The sequence below is a fragment of the Neovison vison genome, chromosome 1 (assembly GCF_020171115.1).
Source record: "Neovison vison isolate M4711 chromosome 1, ASM_NN_V1, whole genome shotgun sequence".
In the NCBI taxonomy this organism is placed as follows: domain Eukaryota; kingdom Metazoa; phylum Chordata; class Mammalia; order Carnivora; family Mustelidae; genus Neogale; species Neogale vison.
In genome coordinates, this window is record NC_058091.1 from 210,487,698 (window position 1) to 210,506,925 (window position 19,228).

A 19,228-nucleotide genomic window follows, 5' to 3' on the forward strand; every position below is an offset into this window, starting at 1 on the left:
GAGCAGCCTTCCCAGGTGGATGAGCACACTAGCGGGAAGGTTCACACAGCAGCCCTCACTTGCACATTTATTCGGAAGGGCAAAGGAGGCCAGCAGAGAGGCAAAGCTTGTAAGAGGAGATGCCTGGAAGCTGAATCCAAATGGGGCTCAAAGAAATGCACACCTTCATTAGGACTGCCCAGAGCTTTCACATTCTCTTCTGAGATCCCTTGTTCCCCTCCACTGTAGTTATCTCAGAACAGGCCATCAGTGAAGTCCAGGATTTCACCAACTGATCAAAGGACATACTGCGGGGCTGGGAATGTTCAGTAAGGCAAGTGCTTGCTTAGAATCAGCTCGCTTGTTGTGAGTGCCCTGAATTAGCCCCTTCAGCACTTTGAGGGATTTTAAATTATATATTTATTTTCTTAAACATTAAAAGGAATCAATAACTTTCTTAGCTTGCTCTTGGAAACTTCCCACCCCAACCCATGCGGGGTGCAGGCAGAAGTACTTCATTTGCAGGCTCAAAAGAGCATTTTAAATGAGCAGCTTACCCCTGCTGAGGAACTAAGGGTGGCCTGTTAGTTTTAGCCACTTTATTGATCTCGAAAATACACAAGAGCATCTTTTGAGACCCTTGAAAATGGCATGGGGCTCTTTTTTCCCCACTCACTATATGACCCTTAATCAACTTTACTCTTAGGGTTCTTAATTTTCTCATTAGGAGAAAGACCTTAAGAACTTTCATGAATCAATCAGTCTGTCCAGAAGATGGAAGATCAAGGTAATCACTTTCTCCCCCATCATTTTCCCATTAAAAATCTCCGTTTTCTAAGAAGGGTGAGGTTGACTATTATTAAAAGGAAGCAACCCTTACCCTACCCTATCCTAAAATGGAAGCATCACTTAAAGGGGAATTTTCACCTAATAAATATCATAATTTTGCATTCTAATAGTAGTTCTGAGCTTTGCAGCTTTTGACTCTAATTATTTTACTCAAAACTCTTGAAGAAATGGGGTGCCTGGCTGGCTCAGTTGGCAGAACATGCAACTCTTAATCTCAGGGTTGTAAGTTCTAGCCCCACGTCGGGCGTGGAGCTTTCTTAAAAAACAGCAACAACACTGGAAGAAAAAACTATGTTGTGGCAACATTAAATTAAAATAAAAATGACTAATGATACCACTGTCCTTCAGAATTATGATTTTCCTTTTAAGAAAATAAATTAAATATGATGAAATTATTTAATTTTCTTTTATTACACTGAACGGAGTGTTTATTTCCTAAGGGGCTCTCAAGTGAGATACAATGCATTACTTAAGCCTCCTGTGACAATAACAACTCCTTTTTTGGCGAACTTAAAAAAGCAATCTTGAGACATGAAACCCAAATCACCTATTATAATTAAGTTTTAAACGGAAGTGTGTGCCTCCACAGTGACACCATGTCAGTAATAAGACACAATGAGAGGAAAAATGTTGTCTTTTTTTTTCATAGTATGTGGCCAAGGAGATGCACAGGGAGGAGCTCATACAGAATTTAGAATAGGTCCACAGGGGGAACTATCAGAAGGAAGAGAGACTGTCAAATTATCCTCTTTCCTCTGACTGAGGAAAATCAGGCTCAGTAAGGCTGAGGAAAGTGGAATGAAGAAATATATGAGACTCAGGTGTACATTCAGAATAGGCTAGATGGGCATCAAAATATGCGTGACTCTAAAAATCTTTACAGCCCGAGATACAGGTTTCTGTCCTAGGAGGAGAGCGGTTGCTCTCATCTGTGCTCCCAAAAGAGGAAAGTCGCGGTCTGCGTGTGAGGCAGTTACACATGAAAGGCTGGACATGGACATTGGACATCATAGGTGACAGAAGATGCCTCTGAGCGTCAGCCATAACCAGTTAGGCACGAAACTAAAGTTTGTATCTTTATTCATTTTTAAAGTCAACAAAGTGTATGTACAGCATATGTAAAGTAGCTCTAGGGTTTAGGAGCTTATAACTTGGCTGCAATGTCCAATTTACATATTCTCATTCTAAAGTGGTTGGGACTTTATGGCTGTCTAGCCTTCAAGAAACTACTTTTCAAAAATGAATAAAAGTAACATATGCTATTTTGTGAAATATTAAAATAATAATCCTATGGTAGAAAATTAAACTAACTCTAAGCTAATGATGTGAATTTAAAAATTAAGTCACAATTTGGACCTCTTGGTTGAATACTGCATACCTGGTCTTAATCTTAATATCATACATTTTTAACTAATATGGTTTAAAAAAAAAAAAACTAGACTAAGTCAAAAACAAAAAAACTGAATGCTAAAGGAATCTACACCCTAGAGCCTTAAAACAGTTCTACCTAAAATGTTTTTAAATTTGAGCGGTAATTTAAAATACTGTCATTCTTTCTCAGTTTATATTTTTCTTTTTTTTTTAAAGATTTTATTTATTTATTGGACAGAGAGAGAAATCACAAGTAGGCAGAGAGGCAGGCAGAGAGAGAGGAGGATGCAGGCTCCCCGCTGAGCAGAGAGCCCGATGTGGGGCTCAATCCCAGCACCCTGAAATCATGACCTGAACTGAAGGCAGAGGCTTAACCCACTGAGCCACCCAGGCGCCCCATTTTATATTTTTCTGTAGTAATTAAGGCACTAGTACAATGTACTTTGCCTTCATCTGATACAATAATAAGTTCTAAAAGCTGTACTGCTGGAATGGTGCTAAGAGCACTAATTTCCTATCAGAAGAGGAAAATTAATGTTATTTATTGTCTTGGCACAAATAGCTCAGATCTAAAAAAAAAATCCACATTAAAAATGCATAGAAGACAAATATTTTCTTAGTTTCATGTAACTTTTTAAAAAAGATATAACAGGACTGCACTCAAAAATACATTTTATTTTTAGAATTTGAATTGCAAAAATACCAAAAAAACAAACAAACAAAAACGAGAACAGGGAACAATTTGGTCATCTCAAAATACTCCTGAAACCACTTCGGAATTTATAACTGAAAAAGTATGTAGAGACAAAAGCATTAATACAGAGAGCAATGGCACATAGTTAATGATATAATTTCTCACTGAAAACTACCATTTCCCCATTGGCCACTTTAAATTATAGGATATGTTTTGTTAACAAAATAGAGCGAGAGCATGATGACAGACTTGGGCAAATCCACACGTAGGCATGGTAGATGGTACCATGGGAAGGCCAACTGATTCATGTCACGTGTCTTTGAAATCTAAATATATCTCTATAACCAAATCTGAGTAATACAATTCATACCCACTGGGAAGATGCCAGAAGAATATGCCATATTTTGACCCAGACCCTGACCCTGGGTATATCTGGCTGTCACAGCTTTTCATATTGAACTTGAAAATCTCAGTAGGCTTTTGCCCTGAATGAAAGCATATGTAAGAGTATGAAAAACATTTTTCTAGGCTATGAATCAATAAAAATGAATATGAAAAACCATTTTGTCTTATTATTTATAATAGCATACCATGAATTATCACATTACTATCAAGAAACGTCACAAAAATGAAGCAGAATCCTATTGAAGCAATATTTTATGCAGGGCGTTTGTTCTCTACCGATTTGACTTGATTAAAATGTAAGGGAAAGGATTATTACACTTACTTAATCATATGTGGCACAGTAACTTTGGAATTCTCTTCAAATACTATAGTCATTAAACCATTACACCGTATATTGTCCACACACTGTGAAATTAAAAAACAAACAATTTCAACCCACATGAAAACCTAGGCAGATCATAGAGTCTCAGAATTGTCTACAACCACAAAAACAAGCTGAGTTTCTCATTCTGTATGTACACACACGTGCATGCGTGCATGCACACACACGCGCGCACACACACACACACACACTCTCAGCAGCATATAAACATTATACGTTAACAAACAGATGCAGTACCCAGATATCCAAACTGTACACCTGGCAAACACCTGAGGAGAGATATAAGAGCTGTTTTCCTGGATTGTACTGCCTAAGGACTCTGGCCCCAAAGTCACATCATCACAATTCTCTGCCAGTGGCTGCCCAGTTGAGAGGTTTATACCTTCTGACGGTAATTGCCTCTGCTGTATTCATTCTCTGCCTGAGGGTGGTCTGGGGCAGGCTGAGCAGACATGATGGCTTTCTTGAACGGAACTCATCTTCTGTCTCACAAGTAAGCTCTATGCCTGCTTCTAAGGTGTTTTTTTGCCAACACATCCCCACTCTTTCCTAGCTTCTCTAGCAGTTTCTATTGGTGCCATGTTGATTTGATGAGGATACATTGTGTAATTTCTCCTCCTTCTGGAATCTTTTTTCTCTTTACTTTTTAGGAGGAAAATTCAAGAACGTTTGCTAATTTCTACTTCCTTATTTACTTATGCCTTATCAAGTTAAAAATTCCCTTTGCAATTAAAGAAGGGTTAGAGAAGGATTTATTTTGAATTACACAACTTCCCTTTGAACAAAACAGAACATGAAAAAAGATTTAAGCCATTTTAAAAATCAAAACTTATTTCCAGTTACTAGGATACTGTGTAGTGATTTATAACTGCAATTAAGTGGTGTGAAGAGGTTGATTGGTGGAGGGTGAGGGGCATGGGGAAGAGTGTTGTACGGGGATAGCACTCACACACAGGGAGAGAGAGACAGGATAAGTGATTCTTTACCCCAGTGGCCTTCTATTCATTCTCAATGTTTCTAAAGCACTATAAGATGCCGCTTGAGTCACCAACGCAGGAAGTGAGAGGACAGAGATGGTAGTTGGTGAGAAATGTGGAAAATGAACGATGTTCCTTTAGTTTCCTTTAACATTCTAAGCAAATGGCATAGTTACACAAACAAGAGCTTTAGGATGATTTAGGGTTATAGTTTCTATGTCTAGATTTTCTGTTTGGTTCTTTGACACATCAACCTGGTCCTTTTTACATAATATTTTCCTTTTCCTTCCTTCCTTCCTTCCTCCCTCCTTCCCTTCTGTCCTTCCTTCCTCTCTCTTTCTGGCTTTAATATATTTTAAACATTCTCACTTTACAGTCTTTTCCAAGTTGTCACCCTATTATCTGAAGTTCTAACAATATTAATTCTGCTGTTCACTGTGTCTTCTGACTCTTTCATGATAGGTAAGTTACTTATAAGATTTGTAATTTTTTGATTTTGGACACACTATCATGAGGCCTGAATTGTAAAGTATTGCTAATAGAGTGACTTTTGTGTTTGCTTCTACCAAGCAGTCTTGGGATTTCAACAGTCCCCAAATTTGCTTTTATGTTAATTCCTTGCTTTGGATTTTTCACACCATGTGAATATTATGCATTTAAATTTCAAATCCATAAGCCAGAAACACATTCATTTCTTTCAAAGGAGAATTTTTCTAAAAAATCAGAACCCAAGACAAAGACGAACTTCCTTATTTCTTTTTGGGGCTAATGGGAAGAGTTTTTTGAGTTCTTATCTCACAGAAGGGATACCCTTCCAATATCCGGGCTTAAAACAGGGAGCGTAATTGGTTTAAGGGGCCCAAGGCTACCTCAGTCCCCTTAGTTAAAACCTCTCGGGCTTGGAACCAATACTCAATCTAAAATCACTCTTAGGTCTCTAGGTCATCAGCTTATAAGGTTTCTGCTCTAACTTTAAGTTTCTTTAGTATTTCTGACAACTAGAGATTTCTGTAAAATATCACCAATCTGTAAATATCACTAATGTATTAAGAATTTTTTATTATCCTGATTTCATATGTTAAACATTTCTGTTTTTGTAACTAGAAGGGATCTAAATCAGCTCAGTGCTCTGCACTTTCGGAATTGGAACTTGAGAGAAACATTTTAGGTCCAAAAGATATTTATGTGATTACTTTTGACCATCTCATTATCCAGTGTCATAGCTCATTCATAACTCTTCCTGATTTACTGTATGAAACATTAAAATTATTTTCAACAGAAAAAAATTTTTCACTTACGCTCAAGTTTCAGGAAATCAAAACCTACGTGCAATCTGAACCATAGCTCAAAGGCTACATAATAAAAATTCTTATTTCCAAGAGGCTCCTCAGACAGGCCCCAGTGACAACATGGGCAGACAAACAGAACTCTTGGGGGCTCTGGGTCACTAGCTCTACTTCAACAAGAGTATTCTTTTTGTATCTCACTTCCATTAGGGACTTTCAATGATACTGCACTGGAGAAAGGGTTCTCTTCTATAAAAAAGTCACACTATAATGATCAGTGTATGAATATATTTATATTGGAAGGCATGATATATATACTCAGGACCATATAAGCCTGTCTTCTCGTTATGTTGGGGAAATAATTTTGGACTGAGCCCTGGGAAAATATATGCAGCTCACTCATTCAAGAAGGACCACAATAGGGACGCCTGGGTGGCTCAGTTGGTTGGACGACTGCCTTCGGCTCAGGGCGTGATCCTGGAGTCCCGGGATTGAGTCCCACATCGGGCTCCCAGCTCCATGGGGAGTCTGCTTCGCTCTCTGACCTTCTCCTCGCTCATGCTCTCTCTCACTGTCTCTCTCTCTCTCAAATAAATAAATAAAATCTTTAAAAAAAAAAAAAAAAAGAAGGACCACAATAAGCAAGGTGTCACAGATCTTTAAGCATACGTTGAATTTATGTGAATTATAGTAAACCTTGAAATTAATAGAATTAGGGCACCTGGGTGACTCAGTTGGATAAGCGACTGCCTTCAGCCCAGGTCATGATCCTGGAATCCATGGACTCAGTCCCACATCGGGGCTCCCTGCTCCTGCTTCTCCCTCTGACCCTCCACCATCTGGAGCTCTCTCTCTCAAATAAATAAGTAAATAAATCTTTCTTTAAAAAAGAAATGAATAGAGTTAATAGAATAACATGCATATTCAAAGTAGCCCCAGGTAATTTTGATGCAACTGGCCCTTAGACAATTGCTGAGAATGACAGCTCCAGCAAGGTCTTCTGAGGATCTTGCTTGAGGCCATACCTGTTCAAAGGCCACTTGTCTACTGTGATCTACCACTACCCTTTTTACCTTCTAACATTTCTAAGTAGTGGGAAGAAAGGTTAGATTCCATTTTTCTCTTTAATTTACCTTTCATGTTAAAGTAAAAAATTCCCTATTGATTCCAGAGGAGCTATTTTAAGGGAGAAAGCATGTGAGAGTGTCATAGGTTTGTCTATACAAGGTGTGCATTTTCACATATCTGCCCAAACCAAGATCAGAGGTGAATTTTAATTCTGCATTTTAGTTAATACCCATAATTACAGAAAAATCTGTTTAGTACACCATTATGTATGACAAGAAGACAAGCGTAAATGAATGCACTATATTGAAATGAATGGTCAAATCTTCAGCCTCAAATTTTTCCCTATAAATAGATGAAAAGGGAAGAATTATTGGTCAAGACCATTAGCTATTTGTTCGTTTTGTTGGAGGTGCCAACAGTTAATTATGGCCTTCCTGTTGTAACTAAAGGTGTAATTAATCATTCAAGCAATTGTTACTTCTAAAAATTACAGCTTCAGAGAAAGAGATCTGGCAAAACCAGCCTTAATTTTTGTATTGAGTTCTTTATATGAAACTGGGTTTGTATCAATATTCAGATACCACTTTATTATTTTAAATAAGAGTCATATGTGATTAGTGTAGCATGGTGCAGTAATTTAGCCAGGTGGCTTCAAATCAAGTCACAAAAAAATTAAGATCTAGCAAAATAGAGGGACAAAAATAAAATGACAAAGTAATGGGGAACATATTCATAATATGACTTGAAGGAAAATGTTTATTTTCCTAGTCTGCAGGGATAGCGCCAATGAATCAATGTCCATCTGGCATAAACAGATAAAAAAGAGAAATGGTAGAAAATATTAATCTCATTGATAATTATAGAAATGTAAATTAAAATCAGTAGAGAATCACACTACTTTTCCACAAGATAGGAAGATGTGATAAATACAACAAAACTCAACAATGGCACAGGACTTAGAAAAAAGTTGCACAGATATTTTGCCGATGATGTAGTGAAATGATGAATCACAGATTTCTTGCACTTTGGCAGTCTGTCAAATCATGAATCATGAAGTCATGGAAGTTACCAGACCCTCTACACCAACCTTACTTTCTGTAGAGAAGATATGCCAATAGGGACCTGAAAGGGAGAGTAACTCCCTGTATAACAATGTTTAGTACCACAACACTTATTAACGCTAAAACCTGGAATATATCCAACTATTGGGGAAAAGGTGGAAAAGTGGTATATTAATGTGATACTGTGTGCGCGTGTGTATGTCCACACGCATGTGTGTGGCCACTCAAAGACACCAATATGAAGAATCCTCAGGAATACAGGAAGATGTAAATGAGGTAAAACATGAAAATGATGTATATATACACTGGGAGGCAAGCTGCAAAGTTATTTCTGCATGGCAGGACTATGGAGGTTTTAGAAAGGGAAACCACTGATTTACAGGGCAAAGGTCCTCCTCTTTAATTATGCTAAAGTGACCTGAGGAGCTTGTTAAACCTGGGTGGGGGGAGGTTGTCTGGAACGTAGATTCAGGAACCTGCAAGTTTGCAAAAACCCTCAGGCAACTCTACCACCGTTATCTGTGGAAATACTTTGATAAATATTAATTTGATGAGCTGAATGTTGACAGTATTTTTAGCTCCTTTTTATGTCCACATTTTTACATATATATAATAAAATATTAAACAGTACATTTTCCAGCATTCAGTGGGCTCATCTTATTAATAATGAATATGTCCACAGACACACTGGGAGACTGACAAATAACCATCAATGTATGTATAGTGCATAATGTCCCCCATAAAACGAAAATGCTTTGAGCAGAGAACAAAGCCAGTTGAGATGCAGGCTGCTAGGTGGCAGGCTAGGCTCAATCAACAGTGGAGCACTCTGTCCCTACAACCCACTAATCAAGCCCTGCACTGGCAAAATCGCTAAGAACCTCAGAGCACTCACTACTGTACTCAGCCCTTAGTAGCAGTAGACACGAGACCGCTCCATCCTTCTTGGTACATTTTCCTCACTTGACTTCCAAGACACCATACCATCAGGGCTGTCCTACCACACTAGTGGAACCTTCTCAGTCCTCTTGCTGTTCTCCACGACTCCTAACTCAGTCCATGGCCCTTTTCTCATTTCTATCTCTACTTAACTCCCTAGGTGGTCTCAATATTCTCACAGCCTTAAACACAACCTAAATGACTCTCCCACCTGAACCTCTCCCCTAAATGCTGGACTGCTGCTCACTTAACAACTCAGTATTAATGAGTTTCTTAGATCACAACTCCATGCAAATGTGTCTAACAGCCTTCCGAAACTGAACCTACCTAAAGTAAGCTTCTGACATTCACCGCAAACCTCTGTTAATGACAACTCCATTCTTCAGTGGCTCAGGACAAAAACTCTGAAGATATCCTTGATTCTTCTTTTTCCTCTCACACCCCAAGGAAAAGCCATAAGAAAACCCTGTTGGCTCTCCCTTCAAAATGAGTCCAAAATCACAACCCTCACCTCCAGTTCCATTCCTGCCATGCTGATCTGAGCCTTCAGGAGCTCTCGCTGGGTTACACCAACGGCTTCTCATTCAGCTCCCTGCTGCCACTCTTGCCCTCCACTCCCATTCTACATGCAACACAGCGGGCAAGGCGATCCCTTTAAAACTTACAGATCATGAAATTCCTTGGTCAAACCCTTTAAGAGCTTTTCATCTGAATCAGAATATAAGCTAAAGCTTGTACCAGGGCACACAACCCCACCCCCCGGCCCTCACCGGTTGGACCTCTGTTACCTCCCTGACTTCCTCTCTTCCTATTCTCCCTCTCATACCTTCCACTTCAACCACACTGACAACATGCTATTCCTCAAAATAGGCAGTGTCTTCCTACTTCAGAGTCTTCACAATGGCTCTTCCCTTTCTCTGAAATGCCTTTCCCTTCATCACATATCTACATGGTATTTCCATCACCTGCTACAGTGTCTGTTTAGAGGTCTCCTGCAGCCTGAGGGGACCACCGTTTTAAAAAGTGTACTGGGGGCACCTGGGTGGCTCAGTTGGTTAAGCGACTGCTTTCGGCTCAGGTCATGATTTAAGGGTCCTGGGATCGAGCCCTACATCAGGCTCTGTGCTCAGCAGGGAATCTGGTTCTCCCCTCTCATGCTCTCTCACTCTCTCTCAAGTAAATAGATAAAATCTTTAAAAAGCGTGCTGACCCACACCTACACCAGTAGTGCCAACTTTCCTACCCTGTCCTATCCCCTTCTAGCCTAAAACAGTAGGTACGTACTTATTACATTTATTGTTTATTTTCAAAATCCCTCTGGCTAGAATGTAAAGTCAAAAGGTCAGAGAATTTGTTGTTACCTCTTTTGTTCATGATGTATAACAGGTGTCTAAGCAATGCCTGGCATATATTATCACTGCATAAATATATTTGTTGAATGAATGAAACAATATATGTTAAAGCCACACAACATCAAGGCTCCAACAAACATAGTAATTTCATGAATTATATCATTGTCACTCAAAAAGACAGAACTTTCCGTTAGCCTTTTTCTCCAGTTCACTTGTAGATATAGTCTAGAAGAATTTAACATGTTAGCCATAGAGACTCAGGTAAAAATATGAAGAAGATGTATACTTCTGCCTCAAGATGGAGCCTAAGTGGGAAGACCCACTTGGATGCTTATGGCAGACAAAGCATTGTACCCTTTCTTTAAAAAAACAGTTATGGGATCATCCATGCACCCAAGGGTCCTTTCTTCGTAAAAATGCCTCTCCAGGCAAGCTAATGAAGGTTTGGGGCTTTTATCAATTCTGTATCTTAGGAGCCCCAGTTGTGCAACGAGGTAGAAGCTAGAAGCAGCTAGAAAAACACCTTTGCCTCCTCCTTTTCTCGCCATCCTTTCTACTTATCTTAGCTTCACAACACCTGCCAAATTTTGTTGCATTAAGTTGTCCACTGACCTTTCTTCCCTATTGGTCTGCCTAGCTCTTTGGGACCAGGAATCATCCCTGTATCCCTGATACCCGCATGATACCTGGCACTACATGCTGATTGCTCAACATACATTCATGGAACCAGTGACTGAGGCAGAGTTTCATAAGGGAAGAGATGTATTACAAACAGAGCCTAAAGTATTAAGTCATACAGCACAGAGCTAATGAAAGGATTAATAAATCACCACATGGATATAATTATGCAAATATAGAAGATCCCACATTTTTTTTCCTTTTTTGACTAGAAAAGAGGTGCCTTCTCTTCAAGATATTTATTCACCATCAGAGGAGTCCTGGGGGTATATAGGCAAAAATCCAGCACTCCTGTAGAGGATGAATGCTAATAAAAGACCTGGAATAGGTCTGACTCCTGACTCAAAGCAGTTGTGTAACTTTGGACACTTAGCCTTCCAAACCTCAGGTTCCTCACCTGTGAAATGGGCTGATACTTCTCTTTACCTTCAGAATACTATTGTCAGGATCAAATGAGATTAAGTCTATAAAATCTCTTTTGACATATAAAAAAATTATTTTGCCCTCCATTGTCTATTGTTCCTTGGTTTTCAGTCACTCAGAAGAAACTCACGTTTTTACCTAAGTTTTGTATATAAATTACTATGAGCTCTTCAGAAAAAAAAGAAGGCATGTGAATCTACAGTATATGGTTTATCCATTTGCCCCTATCTTCCTTGAGTTAATAACAGAAAATAACGACCAAGTCTTCTTTTAATATTTGCCTTACATGGACATTTTTCTCCTATATTGGCTAATGGAGTAAAAATTAATGTGGAGCTTCAATTTAGGAACAACTAAGCCCAATCACAACTTGTTTTGACATATTTCCAATTTCTGAATACATGCAGCAATTCCTTCACTGGGCATTGTTGATCAAGGAAAAGTAAACAAATCTGTTTCCTACTTTCTCTCCATATAAAATACAGGAAAGCTCATTTTCAGGTTTCCTACTACAGACAGTCTCTCTTCTTTGATATGATTCTTTAATTTGTGACTTCTCACAAATTAGCTGCTTTTGTATCTCTCACCATTTTCCTGCCTCAGGAATAAGTATGCCAAAGATGATCTAATGGGGGGGGGGTGTCACTGGAGAATTTATTACTAATAGGGCAATTTTAACACAACTAATCACACTTACAGCCTGTACAAAAATGCCCAGGAATTAACAAGCAAGTGCCACGTTTCAGGAAAATTTCAACCTTACAAAGAAAAACAAACAACAATAACAAATGGTCCCAGCTAACAAGATACACAGAGGTGATGGCAGTGACCACAGCAACAATAATTAAATTTTTTAATAAAAACAAAATAACTAAAAATCTGCCCCCCAACTTATGTGGTGAAATTAAAAAACAACACAACTTGCAGCAAATGCCACTTGCTTACCTGACTTATGTCGCTCATCCAGGCAGCTTTCTCCTGGCGTGAAGGTGCTAACAAGACTACAGTGAAAGGGGCAGAATCAGGAGGCTCCACTACTATTTTAAAATCCAGGTGTCCAAATACTTGCCCAGAACCTTTGGCTTCAACACATGCAAAGCAAACAATTAGATGTGAATACAAAAATACGAGTGATAGCCACTTTCACAGAGTTCTAGTAAGAGGATCGATGTGTGTTCAAATCCAGAATCTCAATTCAGCAACATAGTACTTCTCGGGCAAGGAGAACCCCTTACTAAGCTCAGAAGTAGATAAGGAAGCTGAAGTCAGCCCGTTCCTCAGGACTAGGATCCCTGGCTCCTACTCATTTCCTCTTTTCTTTCCCTTTTTTAAAAATTTCCATAATATATAGAATTCCAAATCTCTCCAGTTCAATTCCTTTCTTCTCTGTCTGCCAGTGAAAAGTGAGACAAATTCAGTAAAATATGAACTCCCAAAGATGGTTTTACGAAGTTCACAGGTTAAATGATTCAACAGAACTATTCATGTAGAAATGACTTCAGGGGGATGCCTGGGTGGCTCAGTGGGTTAAGCCTCTGCCTTCAGCTCAGGTCATGATCTCAGGGTCCTGGGATCAAGTCCCACATCGAGGCCCACATCGAGCCCCACATTGAGCTCTCTGCTCAGCAGGGAGCCTGCCTCCCCCCCTCTCTCTGCCTGCCTCTCTACCTACTTGTGATCTCTGCCTGTCAAATAAATAAATAAAAATCTTAAAAAAAAAAAAAAAAGGAGAGAGAGAGAAATGACTTCTGGGAGCATATTCTCAACATCTTCCCTGTCTCCTCAACAGCCCTTCTTAGCTACAAGACGTTGCTATTCTACCATAATTCTAAGAGAAAGAATGTGACTTACAGTCATCATCACTCGCATCGGGCTCCTCAATCAACGTACATTCTATGAGAGAGAGAACCCCACCTGTCTGGAAACAAACCAATTTTTCATTAAGAGGCTGACAGTCCTGCATACGTTGGGAAGCTCAGATTTATAAACCTTTGATTCAAACTGCCACAGAAGAAACCACAACAGTTCTGCCTCAGAAATAATTTTTCATAGATTCCAAAACTAAATTTGGTTGTGTAAAAGTAATGACACTCACTGAACCTCATGATTCTTCTCCCTCAACCCACTCTCACTGCCAGTGTTTTATAAATTGAGCAAGTCGGTCTGTGGGAGACCAGTTGGCACCTTGAGAGTGAGCGCAACTGAGCCCACCCACCAGGAAGCACTGCACGCAGTGGAAAGCCATCATCATGGTGCCGGGTAAGAAGTCAGGCACTACCAACAGAAGGTACAGATCGGCAAAATTTCCCTATAAGGAGCCAGACAATAAATCTTTGAGGCTTTGCAAGCCATATGAGCTCTACTGCAGCTACTCAAATCTGCCATTTTAAAAAGCATGGGAGCTGCCAGACAATATGTAAACACCGACATGGCTGTGTGACAATAAAACTTTATTAACAGGCAGTGGGCTATGGGTCATGGTTTGCTGATAAAGCAAGGTAAAATAGCAGTTAGCAAATATTAGATCAGTACACTGTAGTGATTTAACAGGATTTCTGTAGCTCAATAGTAATCGTTCTTTCCAGGTGATGACTTTAATTGCACTTCTTTATGAAAATACACACAAATTTCTATAATTTGGGGTAAAATTGACAACAAAGTACATGTCAAGCTTAGCAACTGCACAGTGTCTCACTATGCACCTGTGACAATGTGGGTTTTAGGATACCAGGCATGGGGAAGCCATAATTAAATTAACCTCTGCGCCTTCAAGTGCATGGACATTAAGTGGAATAGTCACGTAAACCCGTACCTTCAGCAGATGGAGCTTTCCTCCTGAGCTTCTCGTACAAATTAAAAAGTGTTTTGTAAATAAGAAGCACTGTCTTTCTCCTTCCTTTTTCAAAGACAATGAACCCAGGCGAACTTTACTAAGTTTCCCCCTCTCAACAGAAGGTACTTGAATAAGAGAACCTGGTGATCACAAAAGTGAAGAATACACAGCAATTAAAATTCTGTCAAGTGAGAGTTGTTCTTGATGCAACACACTCTAGGGCCTGTTTCCTAAGATACCAAGGACTTATTCGACACACCACTGGAAGTAAACCCCCACTACACTCAGAGCAGAAGAGACAAGGAACTGGGTTTTAAGGGTCCAAGTAATCCCTACGACTTTTGTAAAATACCTCAGACTTGATTTTCATCTATAAGATTTAAAATAAGTTTGAAAGAAAGCCAAACTGGAATTCAAACAAGGCACTTCTGCCATCTGTCCCTTGGTAATCTGATCTCAGTGCACTTATTTACTTAAGAATAAGATACAGGGGTGCCTGCATGGCTCAGAGGGTTAAGCCTCTGCCTTCAGCTCAGGTCATGATCTCAGGGTCCTGGGATCGAGTCCCACATCGAGGCCCACATCGAGCCCCACATCGGGCTCTCTGCTCAGCAAGGAGCCTGCTTTCCCCTCTCTCTCTCTCTGCCTACCTCTCTGCCTGCTTGTGATCTGTCAAATGAATAAATAGAATCTTAAAAAAAAAGAATAAGATAATACTGTATAATTACACATGATAATAATAACAACATAATAAGAAGAAAATAGAATTTATTCTTCCTGAGGCCATGAAGGTAGACAAGGAGCATTTAGTAGAGTTTACCTTGTATTTAAAAAATAAAATTTACAAAGCATGTATATCATAAAGACACACAGATTATATAATTCAATGCCATTTAGTTAATTTTTAAAGGACAGCTATTTCAAGTAATATTTAAATTATATGTGATGGGGTACCTGGGTGGCTCAGTCGGCTGCTTGTCTCTTAATTTCACCTCGGGCCGTGACCTTGTGTTCTGGGATCAAAACCCACACGGGCTCTGAGCTAGGTATGGGTTCTCTCTCTCTCTCTCTCTCTGCTCCTCCCTCCTCATGCTCTCATGCATGCTCTCTCTCTCTCTCAAATAAAATTTTAATAAATAAATAAAGTGTGAGAAAAATTCTTTGTGGAATCTAAATGGAAAAGAAGTCATGAAGTCTATACCAGAGCATTTCTGTGAGCAAACCTGTCTTCCATTCAATGTGAGAAGCTGTACAGAGACTTTATAATTTCACCCTAATAATGACCTCCTGTCCCCACAAAATAAAATTCCAATCTAAGTTAGATATCAAACTAAAAAGTACTAGGAATGATTCTTGCAAATACCTTGACTTCTGAACTACCTTGAGTCAGCAATATTTCTACTAAATCTACCACCTATCCTAAATGCAGCCTTACAAAGTCACATATCAGTCTCATAAGAACCATTAAATGCATATTCAACCCTTTACTATTAACAGGAGAAAAAAACAAGATTGCAGGCAACCTCATTTCCACCTCATACATTTTCTGCACTTATTGTTTTTTCATGAGCATGGATTACTTCCGTAAGTGGTGAAAACTCCACTAAAATGGTTCATATAGTGGGGCTGCCTGACAGAGGCAAAGTAGGCAGCTATTGGGGGGTGGGGCAAAGAATAGCACAGAAGGAGTCCTGGGGGAGGGTGTGGGACTGAGGAACATGGGGCAGGAGAAGGCTTGATTCCATTGAAGGGAATGGGCAAGGGGAAAGGTAAAGGAGGAGGTGAGGCAAGTGGGAGGAAGCTGTCAGAGAGCGCAGGCAGCAAGTAATTAAATTTTAAGAGTAAAGGGGGGGGTGCAGAGCAGAAGGCAGAATGCCTAGAGAGGTAAATGAGTGAGTAACAGCAGAAGGATTGTACAGGAGCTGGAATGAAAGCCAGAGGAGCTCTTTCAGAGGACCTGGCTTGTCCCTCATTCAAAGAAGGGGAAACTGAGGCCCGAGGGGCTAAGCAGCTCTCTTAAGATCACACCAGAGTGAGTGGCACCACCAGGAGACAGTGGCGGACTCAGCAACATTAAAGCTGATCCTTGGAAAGGAACTGGAAGGGAGAAGACAGTACATTCTAGCTTTGCCATGAGTGGTGGTGAGATCATTTAGAGCAAAGTGAAAGCCTGGACCTTAAGACAAATAATCCTGGTGGATAAAGAGGTGTAGGAATCGTTTTCAGAAAGGTTCTAAGCCAAGTTCATTAAGACTTAATACCGTGTGTTGCTAAGCACTTCTAGCATTTAATGATTTTGTTAAACAGAAATTACAGAATACACTGTTAGCTCATATACTAGTAATACTGTTATTTTCACCTTTCAGGTAAAAAAATAAATAAATGTTTCCTTGGTAACGATATGCTAATCTGCTTGATCTGTAACTGTTCATCTCGCTATGCACATTATGTATATACAGAAGTCTATACATCAGTATAAAAAGTGAGCAATTTCAACACCATTATTTGGTTTATAAAATAATCATAAGGGAAAAAACACGTTAGGTGGCTTTTTTTTTTTTCACATTTGATTTTAAGTTTGACCTGGTGCTTCAACACAACTATAAGACTTGGAGATTCCTCTCTAGTTAATACAAATTAAAGGAATACTTAGTATTAAATTAGTAATTCCTCAATAACAGGCCATTGCTGCAACACAGTCTCTTGCATCTCTATCTTTCGTCAATCTAATAATTGGGGCAATTTACAACAAAGCTTCTGTTAATTCAATCACTAATTCCAAAAGAGTGGCATTCAAGACTGGGTAATGACCTTATTCTTCATTCTACTCAGTACTGAGAAGCAACGAAGAGCCATTTCCAGGTTATGGTTAGGTATTTGAGAAGGTACAATTATTTCCAGACCCCATATTACAATTCTAAAGAACGCTGCTATACTGAAAGGACATAATTTCCAGTCTGGGAATGATTAAGATACCACAGAATTCTAGATCTCGTTCTCAAAGCATTTAGCTCTGAACTTGGTCACCTTGACTTAAGGATCCTGATTCACATTTCCACAAGACGTTGACTATGTGTAATGCGTTTAGGGCAAAATGTCAATTTAGAACACCTTCTAGTCTACTGAATATTCATATATATTTTATGTCATTGAAAAACAGAAACTCATTGCAAAATTTAGATCTTGGTTTTTAAATTTACGTCATACTCTCATAGGCACTAGTCTAGATAGATGCTCTTGGAGTCCCATTAGTTCGTGTAATCCTCACCACATCCCTAAAAGCTGGGTACTATTAACTCCAATGTAAGGAGAGCAAACTGAGGCAAAGGAAGGTTAAGTAAATTGCCCAGTATCCTACAGCAAGGAAGTAGAGGAGGCAGGATTTGACCTCCAGTGACATGGTTATACTGCCTCCCTATTATTGCTTTGGACTCTCACACTTTAGTTCAACAAACTTTGAGTAGATTTTAGAAAATAAATGACATTATCTGACCACAATACGATATAGTCCTTTCCATCCTGCTCATCAACTGTTTAATAATTAGAAACAATTTACAACAGAGCTTCTGTTATTTCAATCAGTAAATTCCCACAGATTGACAGTTGAGATTAACTGATGCCCCTATCCCAAGAAGACCTTTTGGATGACCTCGATGGCCTCTTTTTTCTAGTCCTCAGAACAAGAATTCATTTAAGATCGAAACTACACATATATTTATTTGTGCACGCATCCCCCCACACACATACACACACACATATACACACACACACTGAAACGTACCTCATACCATCCCTAAAAGTATATAACACAAATACCAGTGGAGCTGGTTAGAGCTAAGTTGTAGTCCCTTTAAAAAAAAAAAAAAATCCTTCAAAGTTTAAAAGGATAAGAAAGCCACCTCACTGGGTTTCTTAAAGTCTGTTAAGGGTATTTAGGAGAAGTGATAACAGGAACAACCAAAGCAAAACAATGTACACTTCCCAGATTATGTATAATTGGATTCCTTTCTACTTTCACATTCAGGTTTGGTTTTTTAAAACCAACTTTATTGAATAATTCCTAAACACACTAACCAGCCAAATACAGAAAAATACTGTAAAGACAAATCATTATATCAACATCAATACAATAATAACATTAGATATCTTAATAGCTGACAGAAGTGCTTTAAACATGGGGCACGAACAAGCAACCAATAACATCTGGACAGGAATCAAAGGGAGAGGCAGCTCATGAGTGCTTTTCCTCCAGGTGCATTGAAAAAAAAAATGACTTATTCAATATACTCGGCCTTCCAGCATTTTTCATTAGAGATATCTTTTTTCAAACTTAGACAAGAGCAGTCTAAGTTTGTAGAAATAAATATTTATGCATAATACTACTTTTCAATCAAAAGACCTTTCAGAAATAAAATACTAGTTACAGACACATTTGTTTGCATTCTCACATATTATAAAGCTCTAGTCAGTTAGTATTTTTTTCATGAATTCCAAATACAAGAAAAATACAAAACAAGACATCTAACAACCAAAACTGCAATTCAGCAAGCAATTCAATTTACTCCAGTGCCCGTCTTTCGGGTATGTATAATGGAAAGCAGCATATAAGGCAGGAGAGAATTCATAAACACAGCCCTCCAGAGTTACAATGGCTAGGAGTGACAAGCGTGCCAATGTGTACCTGTAATAAACAAGAGGATGAAACCCATGCGTGAGGAGGGAGGGGCCTCAAAACGAGGAGGAAGTTAAATTCATTCTAACCAGAGGGAAGGGGAGAGTAAGATTAGAAGAAAATTGTAAAAGGCTCCCTAGAGGAGTCTGACCTGAGCCTGGAAGGACAAGCCAAACTTTGATAGGCACAGAAGGGATGGATAAGGGCAGTCCCTGTCCCCAGGTTGGGGACAGTGCACGGGAAGGCACGGAGCCAGGCA

General features: G+C 39.2%; 1 protein-coding gene across 2 annotated transcripts in view; it reads right to left on the bottom strand.

Moving 5' to 3' along the window:
• RASGRF2 (Ras protein specific guanine nucleotide releasing factor 2) overlaps window positions 1–19,228 on the bottom strand; it is a 250,309-nt gene that overhangs the window by 113,632 nt on the left and 117,449 nt on the right. For both annotated transcript variants that reach the window (XM_044266218.1, XM_044266225.1), the window contains exons 10-13: window positions 14,277–14,437; window positions 13,316–13,382; window positions 12,410–12,546; window positions 3,621–3,703 (exon numbers count right to left, since the gene is read on the bottom strand). In XM_044266218.1, the coding sequence (XP_044122153.1) occupies window positions 3,621–3,703; window positions 12,410–12,546; window positions 13,316–13,382; window positions 14,277–14,437 (448 nt within the window). The remainder of the gene's footprint in view (window positions 1–3,620; window positions 3,704–12,409; window positions 12,547–13,315; window positions 13,383–14,276; window positions 14,438–19,228) is intronic.